Genomic DNA, 16,242 nt, shown 5'->3' on the forward strand with positions numbered 1-16,242 from the left:
CCACACTTTCTCCTTGCTTTAGTGCAGCAGAGCGGAGCCCATCCCCTTCGCTGACTGGCGTGGTTGAAATAATCCTCTGTGACAGCTCACCATGGACTAATGCATTGTGCAGCCTGCGGCAGCCCAGTTTGCAGGCTGGAAAGCAGTGGCCGCTCTCGTCCACTAATTGAGACCCATATTAGAAAAATTTAAGATACTGCACATAGATGTTTTATTCCCTCTGTCAGATTGGAAATGGGAGAAAACCTTGATTCAGTTGGCACAAAATATCATCTTTAAATCCTGGTTTTGTGGCACACATCAGTGCATGTTGGTGTGAATTGGAGTCAGTGAACTGTTCTAGATAAAGGCCAGGCAAGCTCCCTCAGATGGGTCCGTTCAGCCTGCTATCCTCACATGACACTATTCTAGCTATTTGCCATTCTAGCTATTTTCAGTGTGAACCATCCTCCTAATCACAGACTGCCTCTAATAACTGCTGGTGAATATGAAAATCACCCACTCTCCATGTCCTGTGGGGATTTAAACGTCACTGTCCTGCCATGAGTTACCTGAAAATAAAGCAGTGGGTAACAGGGAGACAGTTTTCCTGGACAAGCTTGTGTCATTTTTCTTCTGGATTAAGTGGAGAAAAAAATGGCATATCTGAATATATAAGCGAATGTCATGCTTAGCATGATAACCCTTTAAATAGGATATACAGTATTATAGTTTGGGGTTTCAGATTTAATTCAGTATATGGTGAAGTACCTGCAAAGGTTGAAGATAAATGAACTTCTTGTGACTATTTCACAGTATTTAGAGTATGAAATGTTCAAATGTTTTGCAGCTGTATGTAATTTTACAGGATATGCAAAGGTTTTCCAAAGAATCCAGGGCGAAGCATCCAAGGCGTATCCACGGCGTGTTTTATTGCAGAAAGCCTCACACTTTAATTTGCATTAGAAAATGTATTTTACCTAAGATCTGAGCCAGAGTCGGAAATATGATGAGGGCAAAACAGTTTTTGAAGCTGCCAAACATTGCAGAACATATTCTCTCATAAGTAACATGCTGTCTCGCCGTCATGCCACTAGATTAAAAATGTGAAAGTAATTTGTCTCAGTATTCTCTGCAGAAAACCCTGGAGAAATTAAATGTGGGTCTCATTCTCTCACAGGTGTTGTGCTCTGTTAGAGGAACATGACATTAAGTAGGGAAGTCATCTGAAAACAGGGTCATGTTGATCTGTGATGGTATCATTGCTGAGAAGAACAGCATCACTTCCTCTGATAATTGCACCAAATCTTCTTTTTAACCATGCTTGTGCTGTCAACATGAATATTTTAAGCACTGGTGCTGAAACCCACTATATTATGTTCTGCAGCTTAGCATGACTGTCAGTGGCACAGGCACAAAATAACTGGAGGTTTTTATTTTCCTGCACTGATCTATCAACATGTTAGAGCACAGAAAAGACTCAACCTGCATCAGTTCTTTCCAGTTGAAACATTTTTCACGAGACGGTACGGAGCTAAAAAACAATACATGTATTTGAGATAGAATAAACTTGCAAATTAACCAAGCCACATCCTGTTCACATCCCCAGTGAAGTGACAGGTGGTGTTTGGTTTGCATGCATGCTGCTCTCATATCATGTAATAAGTCAAATAACAGCACATGTTTACAGCACTACAGCTGGCCTTCCGATCAGTGAAAGCAAGCATCACATTTCTCTTTTTAACACTCGCTGGCTCCCTCGGGAATGTTTGCACAAAAAATACTTTCTGTCTCTGCAGAAAAGCTCGTTGCACAAAAAAAAAAAAGATTATCACTTGAATTTGAAATACATCACCTGTTTACAATAGCAGTGACAGCAACACTATCCCATTTGCCAGGCAGGGCAGATGCATCGAGATAAGATTCAAGCATTTTTACAGTGTAATAAACTAAGTCTCAATATTTATTTATTTTTTGGCAGATATGCTGGAGATCTATCTTTACCAGGACTGGACAGCAAAATTTATGATCTGACAGATGCACGCATAAAGCTTTAAATGATGGAGATCTGACACCAGTACATGCAATAAAAGAGAAACACATCCACAGCTATAAGTGGAGTTCATATTTTAGCATGAAACTCAATAGAAGATACAATCCATGATGTTCTCAACTCTTTGGTTCATGCATTTTCTTGTCAAATTTGGTTTATTTGCACACAATTTGTCGCTGCTTTATTACATATTTATTACATATCTGCATGACCTGACCATTAGTGAAGGCTTGCGTATATTTGCCTCTGTGTGATTAAAAGGTACACCACATTAAAATGTCAGTTTGCTTTGCATGGGCACAAGTTCTGCTTTATTTAGGACACTTCCGCTTTAACTTTTCCATTTCCTCTAGATTTACTGTTATTGGAAGACAAAGTTCATTTCCTTTCGAGACCTGTTGGAGTATATTACACTCAAACAAAGCAGTGAAGAAGTAAAGTGAATTTTACATGTTTAAAGAGTGAATATGAGGTTGAATCTTTTTCCTTTTTTATTATTAAACCTTGAGTGTTGTCTCCATGAATTCATGCCCTTAGGAGCGTTGCACAAGTAAATACTGTTTGCATACCAATAGTCTTCAATTAACTGACTGAATCTGAAATAAACCATTTTTGTTCAACCACTTAAAGGCATCCTGATTTGGTTGTTTTAGTTTAAATTTCAGCATGTTAAATCACAAAATATACCAGAATCGAAGAATTTATGTCTGAGTAGGATTAAATCTACCAAATCATGTGTTTACACTTAGTAGGTGGCAGGATTTCAATAGGCTTTAGACATGAGCTCTGGCAGCTGCAGCTCATTCTGACAGAAGATGCTTCAGGCTTCACCCTCCCTACCAAATATTTATTCACGCCTGGTGCTCATAAATGATTGAGCATCGAAATGCATTTCTGATCCTATGGCATCAACTGCCTTGACTTCTGAGGTCAGCCACTACAATATGCTGATTGTTCCCAGAAGTGTATAAGTGAGGAGGTTCTGATAAGCATCAAGACATTTCAGGGTTCAGTGTGTAGAGTCAAGCCTGACTGGAAATAAAAACGTCCTGCTGCTATAGATATCACGGCTGAACAACTCCTGTAAAACATTCACAGGTGCTTCTGACCAGTGTGTGATCACAAGATAATAAACCACTGACAAGTAGAGAAAGAAAGTTCACTAACACAGTGTGAAAATCTCTGTTGACATCACTATCACGTACAGATTCTCTCGTGCAGGATGATCCCTGTAGAGCTGCTTTTACTTCAAAGTGTGATTTGCAAATTTAGGATTCATCATACATCAACAGAGGTACGTGTTGCTTTTTCTGACATTTCATAATGCGGTGAAACGTGCAGGGCGAACATGCTGGGGTGTCTGAGGGTTAAGAGGCTGAATCCCAGGGCCTGTACTGGAAGGGGGACACCTAGTGGTCACCAGGGGAACAGGAAAGCCCCCACATGTTTATTCAGACTCCGAAAAAAGGAACTCAATTCCTCAATGATCCAACTTTAGTGAACTTATGTGACTGTCACACATTGAAGGTGATGAAGAAATTTTAAAATCTAGGTTTATGTACTGTAGAGATTTTAACAATGGACGTTTCTTCGTCTGTAAGCAACTGCACAGAACTTACATGAATACAATCAATAGAAAACTTTGGACTCAAATGTGAAACTAGAACCAAGGCCGTCACAGGCTGCAAAATCCCATGACACCCCTGAATTCAAAATTTTACCCTGACCTACTTGCATAGGTCAAAGCACTAACTTTGATCCATGGTCTTACTCGCAAAGGCCTTCTCCCTCATCTTTCGATCTTATCCGGTTCCTGATTGTACTAAAGTTGAAATTTGACCTACTTTTCTCAAGGTCGACATCTCATTTTCACCAACAAACGGACCAGCGGATGAACGGACAAACACATGAACACTGACAATTACATCACTGCTTTGAAGTTGTAATAAGCAGAAAAAAAAATCCTACATCTTAAAATCAGTTAATATAATTCCAATCGATTTTAAATGCAAGTCAAAAAAAATGTAAATTAACAGATTTTTGAAAATAGGATATACAATGTCCTAGTTGGACATGAATTACACACAGAAATAGTCGACAGACTACGGTATAATTTCGATGGGAATGACCATTATGTCATAAAGTCTGTGAGTACACAGACCGCTGATCTTTAATATCGAAATATCAGTGAAATGAATTACATTACAAGCACAGCTACAGTATAACTCCAGGACAAATTCATATGAAGGAAAAAGAAAAATACAAACTTTAAATTTAAAAAAATGTACAGAAATTACAGAAAGCAGTTTGAGTTAAAAACCAATGCCTGAAAAATGGTTTGAAGTCATAATCCTAAAGACAAAATACACTTGGCTTGGAAATTTGTATCGACACATTTATACACACCATCATTAATATGTACATGACATTTCAATGGTACTGCAAAAAACTGGGTCACAGAAATAAAGGTGATGTTTGTTACCGGTCGTTCTCTTTCTTGATCTCCTTTTACAATAATAATTGTGACCAACTCCTTAATCCAAAACACCAGGCAAACAGTCTACAGGTGAAATGGAGCCCACGTGGGAATCAAAGCTGGACATGTGATGATTGAACCCTTTGTTTCTTACCTACACAGAAATCATCATGGCTGACTTTTTTTAAAAAAAATCATTGGATGTTAGTATCAGCCACAGTTTTAAACTTTGTTGTTTTTTTTTTATTTTACAGCAGTGCCACGAGTGTTCAGTGATGGCTTTCCGTGTCTGAAAAAGTCTCAAATATGTGCTATTTGCATAGTCTTAATGCAGTTTGTGTTTTCTTTTCTTGTGTTTTTTGTCCTTCTTCTTGCAGGAACATTTAACACAAAACCACTGCTGGTCCTCAGGAGGGGCCGTATGGATCCCAGCGCAGGGCCTGAGCAGAAGAAAGGCAACAAAGTGATTCAGATTAGAGGAAGAATGCGGAGGATGCAGCCAGTTCCAGATTTGTGAGGTTTAACACTGCATGTGAAAAAAGGGAATCTAGAGATAATTCAGTGCAATACAACAAAAATCTTTCTACCCTTGAAAAGCTATTAAACAATTTACTACAGTACTGAAATAAAAAAAAATCTTTATGTACTTATTTTTAAACCATATAAAAAGACCATATAAGAAGATTACAGGTTATTTTAAAATAATTAACTCTTTCTACATCTGTAGATATGATGCTGATGATTATCTTTGTTGTGTTGTTCAGTGTTAGTCTTTTTTGTATAATTACAGTATTTTCCACACTGGCGCACTGGATTATAAGGCGCAGTCAGTTTTTGAGAAAAATAAGGGCTTTTAGGTGTGCCTTATAGTGCAGAAAATACTGTGTATGTTTCTCTTTTGTGACAAATGTGTTAATTGATAACTGTAATTAATTCAAAAACTCAACAATTCACCAAACTGTGAATTTTGGTGGTCATTACAGACACAAAAACACAAACAATAAAGGCTAATGTTAACTTATTGCAATACAACTATAATGTTTGTAAAACTACTGCATGGTACAAAATGAGTTCAATACAAAAGAGAAGGAAAAAGAAAGCCTCCTACCAATGATACCAATCATCGCAGTCGTCACAACCGATCATGAGACTACCATCATCAGGTTTGTTGCATCCAGGACAAATCCAGATCTTGTTTCCCCATTCATCTCGGATCTGGGAAATAAAAATGCAAAACTTAAAGATGACACTGCTCAATGATTTAATGCAAGGCAAAACACAAAATTAATTTTGTACTAAGAGTAATTTAATGATGGTCAAAGTGGACACACAGCAAAGACATGTGCTTGAGGAAGAACAAAACTGCATTATCAGAGCAGGAGCACTCACCACGTAGGTGCTAACGGTCTCAGTCACCACGCTGCGGACCGGCGTTTTGAGCGACGATGCAGGAGAGAGCATTGGGGTCGGACTGATCATTAATAACGGGGCTGGGGCCGGTGGAAGTAGCGATGCAGGTGGGGGCGGAATGGGCACAACTGGTGAGATAACTGGGGGTGGCGGGGGCGTCCGAGGTCGATTCACTGGGCCAGACTTGGCAGCGGGGGTCTTGGGGATCGGAGTCTTGGCTTCTGAGTTTGGAACCACCTTACTGATAACGCTGGAGAGGGACAGACACGAAGACAAGTCGGTATCAACCTTGAATTTGTCAGCGATACAACATTAACCATGCACACAAATGTCAGAAAAATTTGGTCTCCAATGGAATTCAGCTCACATTTTGTCCTGTCCTGCTCCCACCCGAAGCGTCAGCCTGGGAATGACTGGAGAAGGTAAAGCTGCTGGAGTTTCTACTTTCACCTGCAAACAGGAGGCAAAAGGAAAATTTCAACAACGCTCTTAAAAAAAAAAAAGGTGACAGAACGAAATGGCAGGTTACCTTCTCCAATCGAATTCTCTCTTTCTCCTTCTCTTTCTCCTTCTCTCGTTTTTCCTTTTCCCTCTCCTTTTCTTTCCTCTTCTCTTCCTTCTCTCTCTCCTTTTCTTTGGCCTTCTCTCGCTCTTTATCTTTTTTCTTTTTCTTCTCCTTTTTGTCTTTCTTCTTGTCCTTCTCTTTGCCCTTTACATCCTTATCCTGGAGGAGCGGGGCTAAAGGAGGAAGCATGGAGGGCATACGCAGGCAGGCGGCAGGGCTGAACAGCGGTGGGACTTCCCCCAGAGCGAAGGGGGCCAACGCAGATTGTTTCTGCTTGTCGTCTTTATTCCGGTCTTTTGCCTTGTCCTTCTTGTCTTTGTCCTTTTTATTTTTCTCCTTGTCCTTCTTTTTGTCTTTATGTTTCTCCTTGTCCTTCTTCAGACCATCTCCATCTCTGGATTTGATCTTGATGGAACCCTCTGGCAGAGTGAAGTCTCGCTGTGCAAAGAGCTCATCGTCCTTCAGTCCAAACTCCTTCCAGGGCATCTTACCATCCTTGGAAAAGTCTTTGTTTTTATCCCTGTTCTTCTCCTTGTTCTTCTCCTTCAACTTGCTCTTATCCTTTTCCCGGTCTTTGTCTTTTGGCTTATCTTTCTCCTTTTTCTTCAGTTTTGTCTTGAGCTCCTTCTTCAGCTTCTTCTTCACATCTACTGGTGACACAATCTTGTTCTTCTCCTCAAACAGTTTGAGCAGAGGTTCAGGTGTAGGTGGTGAGGCCGAACCTGACGACACATATTCTTCTTGGTTTGGCTGGGGAGCAGATGGACCCCCTTGGTTGACCTTTCGTATCACTTCATTAATTGAATCATCCATAGTCCAGTTTCCTAGGCCTGCGTGTGCCTGAAGGTGAAGTGGTGTCGAGGTGTCTTTTACAGAATTGCTCGGCCCGACGAGGAGCTTAGGTGTCGTCGGCTCCATGATGGTGAGCCTCCTCGGGCTGGAGAATCCATTGCTATCCGAGTCCGAACCCGAGGAAAAAGCAAAAGGATCAGGCTCCCGCTCAGCACAAGCTCTGGCAATCACAGCATCGATGGAGTCGTCAATAGCCGTGTTTTCAGGTTCCGTTTTGAAGGTACCCTCAGCTAAGTCCCTGTCATCCGTATTGAGACGCATGTGGATGTTCTCCTTTCCCATCCTCTCACTCAGAGCAGACAGCGGTAGCTTATGCAGAACATCTGTCTTGCTCTGGGGTTGGGATACTTTGGCTGAACCCATCTTTGGACTCTTGGGGCTTTTAGGACTCTTCATCCTTCCCGGAGATTTCTTTTTTTCCTTCGATGGTTTTGGAGAATGGATGGGACTACTGCCCATCGGAACAGGAAGGACTCCTTTAGGGGACTTAGTCCGTTGCCTGCCAGGGGAAGAGGCCTTGGGTTTTCTTCCAGGAGTGGTCAGGCCCTTTTGATCAGAGTGTTTTGGTACGACAGGCACAGGTCTAAAGGAAGGAAGCGTTCCAGAGGGTGTTTCAGGAGACATGGGGTCCAGGCTATCGTGAGACGGCAGCATGCCAGGAGGAACACGTTGAGGATTCAGAGAGGTAAGGGGCTCCCTGGGCTCCACTCCCCATTCTGGGCTGAGGCCAGGATACATGCGCGGTCTCTTGGAGGTAGGCATCATCCCCATAGCTGCATCAGGACTGTCCAGGTGCCTCTTAAGTGGGTGATTCTCGTCGTTTACAGTCTCGTCTTCGTCCATTTCCTCCTCATCCTCTTCTAATGCCACCTGCATAGCTTCGGCTGAGGTGCCCATGTCAGCAAGGACCTCCTCCTCCTCTTCTTCTGAAAGGACAAAAAAAGAGGATATGAAATATATTTAACAGATTAAAAAGCTGATCATTTGGACCCACAAAAAGGATTACATTGAGACGCTTATCTGCCAGTTTGAAGGTAAATCTGACATTCTTCAAGCACTCAATAAATCAGTTCTTTATAAATTCCTTGGAACAGAGAGTAGAGACTGTCCCAACAACATGGATAATATGAGCATAAACACTAATCCAACCACAAGGTTTTTGTCAAAAGGGAAGGTTCTACCCTAAAAAAATTGTGTATCATTCATTAACTTTGACGTTATTCAAACTCAGACGCTGTGCAAATAAAGCAACACTCATTTATGTAATAATAATCAAATTATAAATGTGAAATAACCATGACACAGATTTGAGGAAAGGTGAAAGGTGTCTGATATATATACTGTAATCCACATTCAGTGGTAAAGAGTGGATTAAAAAAAAAGAGAAAAGATCATTTTAAGTATAATGAGCATTGGATAAAGTTTGATCAAGGAAGCTCTGTGCTCACATAACTTATACGTCATCCACCTTAAACACATTCCAACCTGTGGGAAACACTGAACACACACTCATACATTCCCACAAGTATACACACAGCCATGGATGTACTGACCCTCCTGTAAGGAGACCAACGGTGGCATGTAATCCGGAATATAATCCTTCCTTTCCTCTGTATCTCGGACTCCTGGCTGAGGAAACTGCAGGACATTGTTCTTGCTGACAGGAAAGACTGGTAGTTGATGGACGAAGGGCACGGGCTCCAGGTTGTGGACATAATCCTCCAGTTCACTCAGACTCACTCCCAGCAACCTAAAAGCCTGACTCACATCATCCAAGACTGGGTCGGTTCTTCCATCTGAAATGCAGTACAAACATTAAACATCAGTACACACTCCGTATGACTCTTGTTTGATTAAATGTGCAGTTAAAACTAAAGATTAACGTGGCACAAAACTTTATAAGGAAGGGACTGGGCTGCACTAAACAGAACATCCCTCCATTTATATAGGCAGTAACGTTGGAGCTAGCAATACTCAACAGGTCACACATTGAGAGATTCTTCAAAGCAATAAAACAAGCACTACCCTCACCTATACTACTCATGATGAAACTATATATTAATGATGAGGTGACAACATCTAGAAAGCATCGCAGCTACAGTAACAATGCATGGAAGCTGGTTAGCGTTATAGCTACTGTACTTTTTGACACATGAAGCTTTGCTAGGGGGCGCCAGTCACAGTCAGTCAACAACAACGTGATAGAGAACTTCAGTTATTCAGGCTTAAAAAGTCATCAGGCTACTAAAAGGACCACTTACAGAGCTCGGAGTATCGATGGCAGGCCCTGGATAACTGTTGTATATATCGATGCAGGACATCGGACAAGAGATCGCAAGCAGTGAGCTGAACCGCGTCCCAACCCAAAGCCTGGCAGATCTGCGCCACCGACACACGCAGCAGCGAGCGGGCATAGCTCTCGCACATCTCGCTGACTTTGCTATGGTAGTAAATCCAGTCAGTTCCTTTTCCAAATCATGTCTCCGGTCTTCATGTCTCACAACACGCCCAAAGGGCTAGAGATAATCCGCCACGGCGGTTGATTTTTGACATTTACTTCAGTAAATATGTTGGCGGTTTCGCCTGCGTCGCCATCTTGAGTCCATCGACATAGCCCTCCCAGGAACTCAGATCGCGCATGCGCATAAGTCAGTGTCTGGCTCTACAGCTGTGTTGTGTTCAAGGGGTTTAGCGCTGCGGGAAAGATGCGCATCACAGTGTGTTCGGTTCTCTGCTTTGTCAATAAAATGAGGCAGAAATACTCAGGGGATTTCGATAACGTTATGTACTGTGATCAAAGAGAGTTTGTGCTTTTATCTTCAATATAGAAAGAGAGGCCGTTTTTCTTATTCCCAACACAATGGAAGATGATTATGGAGTAAATTGATCAAAAATAAAATATGTGTTTTATGCAGGTACGAACATTTTATGATATTCTATCATGGCCCTGTCATGTGGTGACACAGAAGAACTGCAGTGTCGCTCGTTAGTTGCGACACTGCTTTACGGTAAGATCGTAAGTGTGTGCGGGAGATGCCCTGCGTGCGTAATCGATGCACCTGCCCGCACCTGTTCTTGTTCTGTCCGCAGCCCTTCATAAAGGCCTGCAGCGATACCCACTGTAGCCGCACAACAAGGCGGGTCCGGGTTCGAGTACCGCTCTGTGCGGTGTTTGCGTGTTCTCCCTGTGTCCACGTGGGCCTCCCCCCACCTCCAAAAACATAGCTTCAGGTTAATTGGCCGTTCCAAATTGCCCGTAGGAGTGTGTGTTTGTATGTCTCTGTGTAGCTCAAGGTTTACCTGAAAACATGTTGAAATGAGTAATCAGTAATCTCCTCGGGATGACCTTTAGTCATTCACCAGTGGTGTTAGACAGGAATCTGTTGGAGCGCAGGCTCTTATCACTCCAATCACAACTGTATTTCTTGAATGCCTGAACATTTATTTTTGATACCAGTTTTCTAAATGATATTGTGCATTTTTTTTCTTAGTGAATGTATTTATTGTATTATTATAGTCATACAACTCCACATACATGAAAGGACGTCTCTCGCCAAAACCTTCCATATTTCATATTTTATTTATCAATCTCAACAACTTTCAGGGGAGGGGGGGGATTAATGAAACTAAAAAAGAATTACATTGGGCAGTGGGGGTTTATTACTCCTGCCAGGGTAATCTGATTGACTCAAAACACAATGGAATGTAACTAATCAGAATCAAACTGAACAAACATTAACCAGTGTGGATTGATTTAAATAAGACTAACAATTTTTGACACTATACTAGCCAGCATAAACGTCAGGAACAATGAACATTTAGCTTGTCGTTATGTTGTTATGGTCAAACAATTCCACATTCAAGTATTAAGGAACATTTTCAGTAACCAGAACAGGCTAAAGTAACATACATACTTATTTAACATAGAAACAATCACAATCTTATTTTCAAGAAATCAAAAACTTGAAATCATTTTAAAAAACCAACAAAAACCAATGCAAACAAAAAACAAAAAATCTTGTACGAGGCTTTATATCACAAGCCAGAATTCTTTTAAAACTAGTAATTGTACAGAAAATGCATAAATTCAGTATTAAAGTCTGTATCAAAATCTATATTAAAGTATTAAATCGTACAGCAAATGCATAAAGTCTGTATTAAAGTCTATTATTATACATCCCTCAGTCCACACGAGAGCTGAGGGATGACACAAACAATGCACCAAAAACAATGCAAACACTATAGACATTTCACTCTACCCATGTCTAACTAGGCCTGTTTATTTTTTTATTTCTATGCCTATTTATGAATTTTCTATTTGTACATTATTGATGGTTTATTTATTACTCTATTTGGTGTTGGTACTACTTTCTATGTGCTGGTGCTTTTTGTGTGCTTTTTCTGTGTTCTGTGTACTCACTGCTGTGTGTGACGGAGATGTTAATTTCCCTGATGGAACCTCCTTAAGAGATCAATACAGTTATACTCTACTCTCTCTACTTTGTTATGATGAAAAAAAAATTGCAATACAAAAATCCCTTGAGAAAATGTTTACAATGCAATTGCCAATATAACTGTAGCAAAATACAAATGTATATAGTATTTACAAGACACCTTGAATGGTGATTTCAAATAAAATATACAACTGAACAACATGAACAAAAACATTGTTTATTGATAGATACAAAAGAGCTGTTAATGCACTGAAGAAAAATAAGAACATGTCTCATATTTGAAACAAAATGGCATTACTTCCGAAAACAAACAAAAAAAGTCAAAATTGAGGCACTGAGACATTGAAATCAATTACTCTTGATTACTCGTTCCACACATTTATGCTGGATATTTGAATATAAAGCTCTTTATCCTTGTTATTTTTTTTCTTTGTCTTTTTCCTTGTGTCGATGTCAGCATGGATCTCCTCCTCCTCTTCTAATGCCACCTGTATAGCTTCGGCTGAGGTTCCCATGTCAGCAAGGACCTCCTCCTCTTCTTCTGAAAGAAAAGGGACAAGAAATTGAGCCTATTACATATATTTAACAGATTAAAAACCCAATAATTCAGGCTCACCAAAAAGATTACATTCATACACTTATCTCCCAGTTTGCAAGTAAATCTGACATTCTTAAAGCACTCTATAAATCAATTTATAAATTCCTTGGAACAGAGAGTAGGGCTAGGCATGACCAGAAAGTTGACATTTAGAACCACTGAAAGACTGCTTTCTGTGTGTATGCTCATGGAAAGTCCTTCAAAAACAAAAAAAAAAGACCCCTGTTATGTTTACTCATATCCAACTGCCTTTACTTCACATTCACTCAAAACAAATGTATATGCATGACAACAAAGATAACGTTAGCATTAACACTAATCCAACTACGAGGTTTTCCTCAACCACAGAAGGTTCTACCCTAAAAGAATTGTGTATCATTTATTAACTTTGACGTTATTCAAAGCTCAGACGATGTGCAAATAAAGCAACTCATGTACTGTATTAAGATAAGATAAAGATAAAAGACCTTTAGATAATAATCGAATTATAAATTTGAAATAACCATGTTACAGATTTGAGGACCTGACCAGCTATAAAAGAGGTGCTCATTTTAAATCTTGGCTTCAGAGGCCGTAGTTTTTAGTGCTGCTCAACTATACTATGCTGTGAAAATTGTGATATATAATCCACCTTCAGTGGCAAAGAGGGGATTAAAAAAAAAAGTTATCATTTTAAGAATAATGAGCATAGGATAAGTTTGATGAAGGAAACTGTGTGTTCACATAACTATAATGTGCATTCACAAAAAATGTGGAGTAGATTACAAACGTCATCCACCTTAAACACATCCCAGCCTGTGGGAAACACTGAACACACACTCATACATGAAAGCTTTGAAGAGGTAGGAGTGTGTTAGCGTCTCTGCAACTTTTCATTCTATTATCTTGCATATATGGTACATTTGACAATAAAGTTGACTATGACTATGATACATTCCCACAAGTATACACACAGCCATGGATGTACTGACCCTCCTGTAAGGAGACCAACGGTGGCATGTAATCCGGGATATAATCCTTCCTTTCCTCTGTATCTCGGTCTCCTGGCTGAGGAAACTGTAGGATATTGTTCTTGCTGACAGGAAAGACTGATAGTTGATGGACGAAGTGCACGGGCTTGTTGTTGTGGACATAATCCTCCAGTTCACTCAGACTCACTCCCAGCAACCTAAAAGCCTGACTCACATCATCCAGGACTGGGTCGGTTCTTTCACCTGAAATGCAGTACAAACATTAAACATCAGTACACACTCCGTATGACTCTTGTTTGATTAAATGTGCAGTTAAAACTAAAGATAACGTGGCACAAAACTTTATAAGGAAGGGACTGGGCTGCACTAAACAGAAGGTCCCTCCATTTATATAGGCAGTAACGTTGAAGCTAGCAATACTCAACAGGTCACACATTGAGAGATTCTTCAAAGCAAAAAAACAAGCACTACCCTCACCTATACTACTCATGATGAAACTATATATTAATGATGAGGTGACAACATCTAGAAAGCATCGCAGCTACAGTAACAATGCATGGAAGCTGGTTAGCGTTATAGCTACTGTACTTTTTGACACATGAAGCTTTGCTAGGGGGCGCCAGTCAGTCAACAACAACGTGACAGAGAACTTCAGTTATTCAGGCTTAAAAAGTCATCAGGCTACCAGACGGTTTACTTACAGAGCTCGGAGTATCGATGGCTATCCCTGGCTAACTGTTGTATATATCGATGCAGGACATCGGACAAGAGATCGCAAACAGTGAGCTGAACCGCATCCCAACCCAAAGCCTGGCAGATCTGCGCCACCGACACGCGCAGCAGCGAGCGGGCATAGCTCTCGCACATCTCGCTGACTTTGCTATGGTAGTAAATCCAGTCAGTTCCTTTTCCAAATCTCATACAGAGTGGTACCTCTCCTTACAAACGTCTCTGCATACGAAATTATAAAGTTACGAAACGCCTCAACAGGAAAATATTGCCTCTTGTTACGAAAGAAATTTCAGGGTACAACAGGTAAAAATACAGTATGGGCTGCTTCTCGGAGCTCCCAAAGTTTCCTGAACGCAACATTCTTATAGCTGGTCTGCCATTGGCTATTACCTGGCATCGTCCTGGCATCCCATTGGCTAAGAGGGACGTCAATGTGTAGCTAGATAGGTGTCTATACGTTCTTGTCATTCGGCCGTCGACCAATTAGGTCTTCTGATATTTTTACGTAAATATATTAACTTTTAGCAGATTTTCTTGACGCATTTTTTCTGACGGTCGCGGACGGCAACAGACAGCGGGCGCTGCTCCTCCAGTTAATATGTAAATAGCTCCCCTCAGTTTAGCCAATCAGATCGTTTGTTTACCTGCTCTGTCGGCGCACCAGGAAGTGCGACAGCTCGCTGCCGCTGATAGTTTCCGCCTACAGCGGAGCACAGAGGAAGGGAGACGGTGAGGACGGTATAGCTCCGAACGAAGGGAGGCGAATGAGGAAAACAATGAGTGGACGAAATTTATGTTTATTACTCCGTCAGGCAGTTCAAAACCATCGTGCTTCATATGGTCTGAACACGTAGCATTAATTAAAAACAAAGCACAGAGCTTTTGAGCAAAGTTATCCCCTGAAGTCCGAGCTGAGGGCAAAATAACGGAGAAAAATGCGAACGAGTGTTCACTAAGGCATGGTGGACCGCCTCCTCTTTCCACCAGCTTGTCATGGTGGGGAAACAGAGGGCGCTGTGCCAAACAGTGGGAGCTTTCCAAAACAGTCCGGGTGTGCTCTGTGCACACCTGGTGCACAGGTGAATTACTGGCAGGCCCACAGGCCCCTTTCTCTCATGAAGAAAGTTGTGTTTGCATTTGTCCCCTGAAAGAGCCAGTTTTTATTTATGCTTTCTGAAGATGTTCATGTTTCTTTACTTGAAGTGTAGGCCTTCAGTCCTTTAGGCCGGGACGTCTTTAATTTACGAGAAAAAGGATTATTCAGCTCTTTTTGCACTTTATTTTTTAAATCTGAGGTGTGTGTGTTCTTCAATTTAGCATAAAGGTTTGAAATTTATTTGCCTACTTTTATTTATGGTGAGGTAAAAGAGCTAGATGTGCACTCACTTAAACATATCCTGCATTGAAAATTGATTAAAAAAATGATAATGTGGATATAGGGACCGGCTGTAAGACACAAACTAGACTTGGGTTCGGACCCTTTAGTAAAAGGAAATTTTTATAACCTGACCTCCGTCCGGTAATAAATAAGTAAGTAAGTACGTAAGTACGTAAGTAAGTCAGTCAGTCAGTCAGTCAGTCAGTCAGTCAGTCAGTCAGTCAGTCAGTCAGTCAGTCAGTCAGTCAGTCAATAATCTCAAACGAGCTATGGATATTAAACTAAGGAATACCCTTGTAAGATAAATAATTTAGGTAAAATAGAGAATGTGCTGTATGAGGATCTTCTGTCACTTTACCTTTCCGATCGTAAGCACTGAAAGTAAAGGCAAGATCTTAAGCCCAAGCCCAAGCCCAACCCAACCCGGCCTGAAATTCAGGCCGGGTTGGGCTCAACATGTCAAAAATTACGTTTGGGTCTGGCTTTAATACCCTCGGGCTCGGGTCGGGCTGTATTTTTTAGGCCCAATCTTACCTCTACAAGAAAGTGATGGAGAAGAGACGGAAAAAAATAAGAAGAAAAGAGTTTTTTGATAATACGAACAAAGCAAGAGATAATAGAAAATTAGTTACTGAAAATTAATGCATGAATACTGGCCAGCTACTGGTCAACTACCCAATAGGATATTAGAGTGATTAGGTTTGCATACAATACTGTTTATCAATTGTTTGCAACAACAAAGTCACTAAACTACTTAGATAAACTACTTAAAAT

The 16,242-nt window shown here is 40.8% G+C and overlaps 2 protein-coding genes across 4 annotated transcripts; both read right to left on the reverse strand.

The window, feature by feature from the left end:
• Positions 1-4,142: 4,142 nt before the first annotated feature.
• taf3 (TAF3 RNA polymerase II, TATA box binding protein (TBP)-associated facto) lies at positions 4,143-9,948 on the reverse strand. The gene is made up of 7 exons (XM_068313768.1): positions 9,597-9,948; positions 8,889-9,131; positions 6,448-8,261; positions 6,286-6,368; positions 5,898-6,168; positions 5,617-5,723; positions 4,143-4,948 (listed from the first exon to the last, which is right to left on the reverse strand). The coding sequence occupies exons 1-7, from the start codon at positions 9,760-9,762 to the stop codon at positions 4,834-4,836; spliced, it is 2,799 nt and encodes a 932-aa protein (XP_068169869.1). The 5' UTR covers positions 9,763-9,948; the 3' UTR covers positions 4,143-4,833.
• Positions 9,949-12,034: 2,086 nt separating this feature from the next.
• Positions 12,035-14,996, reverse strand: LOC137594485 (transcription initiation factor TFIID subunit 3-like). Of its 3 annotated transcripts, none has more exons than XM_068314001.1 (3): positions 14,735-14,996; positions 13,359-13,601; positions 12,035-12,327 (listed from the first exon to the last, which is right to left on the reverse strand). In XM_068314001.1, exons 1-3 carry the CDS (start codon positions 14,925-14,927, stop codon positions 12,152-12,154), a joined length of 612 nt encoding a protein of 203 aa, XP_068170102.1. In that variant the 5' UTR covers positions 14,928-14,996; the 3' UTR covers positions 12,035-12,151. The 3 variants fall into 3 exon arrangements, with proteins under 3 accessions (XP_068170102.1, XP_068170101.1, XP_068170100.1); XM_068314000.1 differs by having other exon boundaries at positions 12,035-12,330; XM_068313999.1 differs by lacking the exon at positions 14,735-14,996 and adding an exon at positions 14,060-14,691 and having other exon boundaries at positions 12,035-12,330.
• Between the last annotated feature and the right edge of the window lie 1,246 nt (positions 14,997-16,242).

Source organism: Antennarius striatus, chromosome 4, assembly GCF_040054535.1.
Source record: "Antennarius striatus isolate MH-2024 chromosome 4, ASM4005453v1, whole genome shotgun sequence".
Classification (NCBI taxonomy): Eukaryota; Metazoa; Chordata; class Actinopteri; order Lophiiformes; family Antennariidae; genus Antennarius; species Antennarius striatus.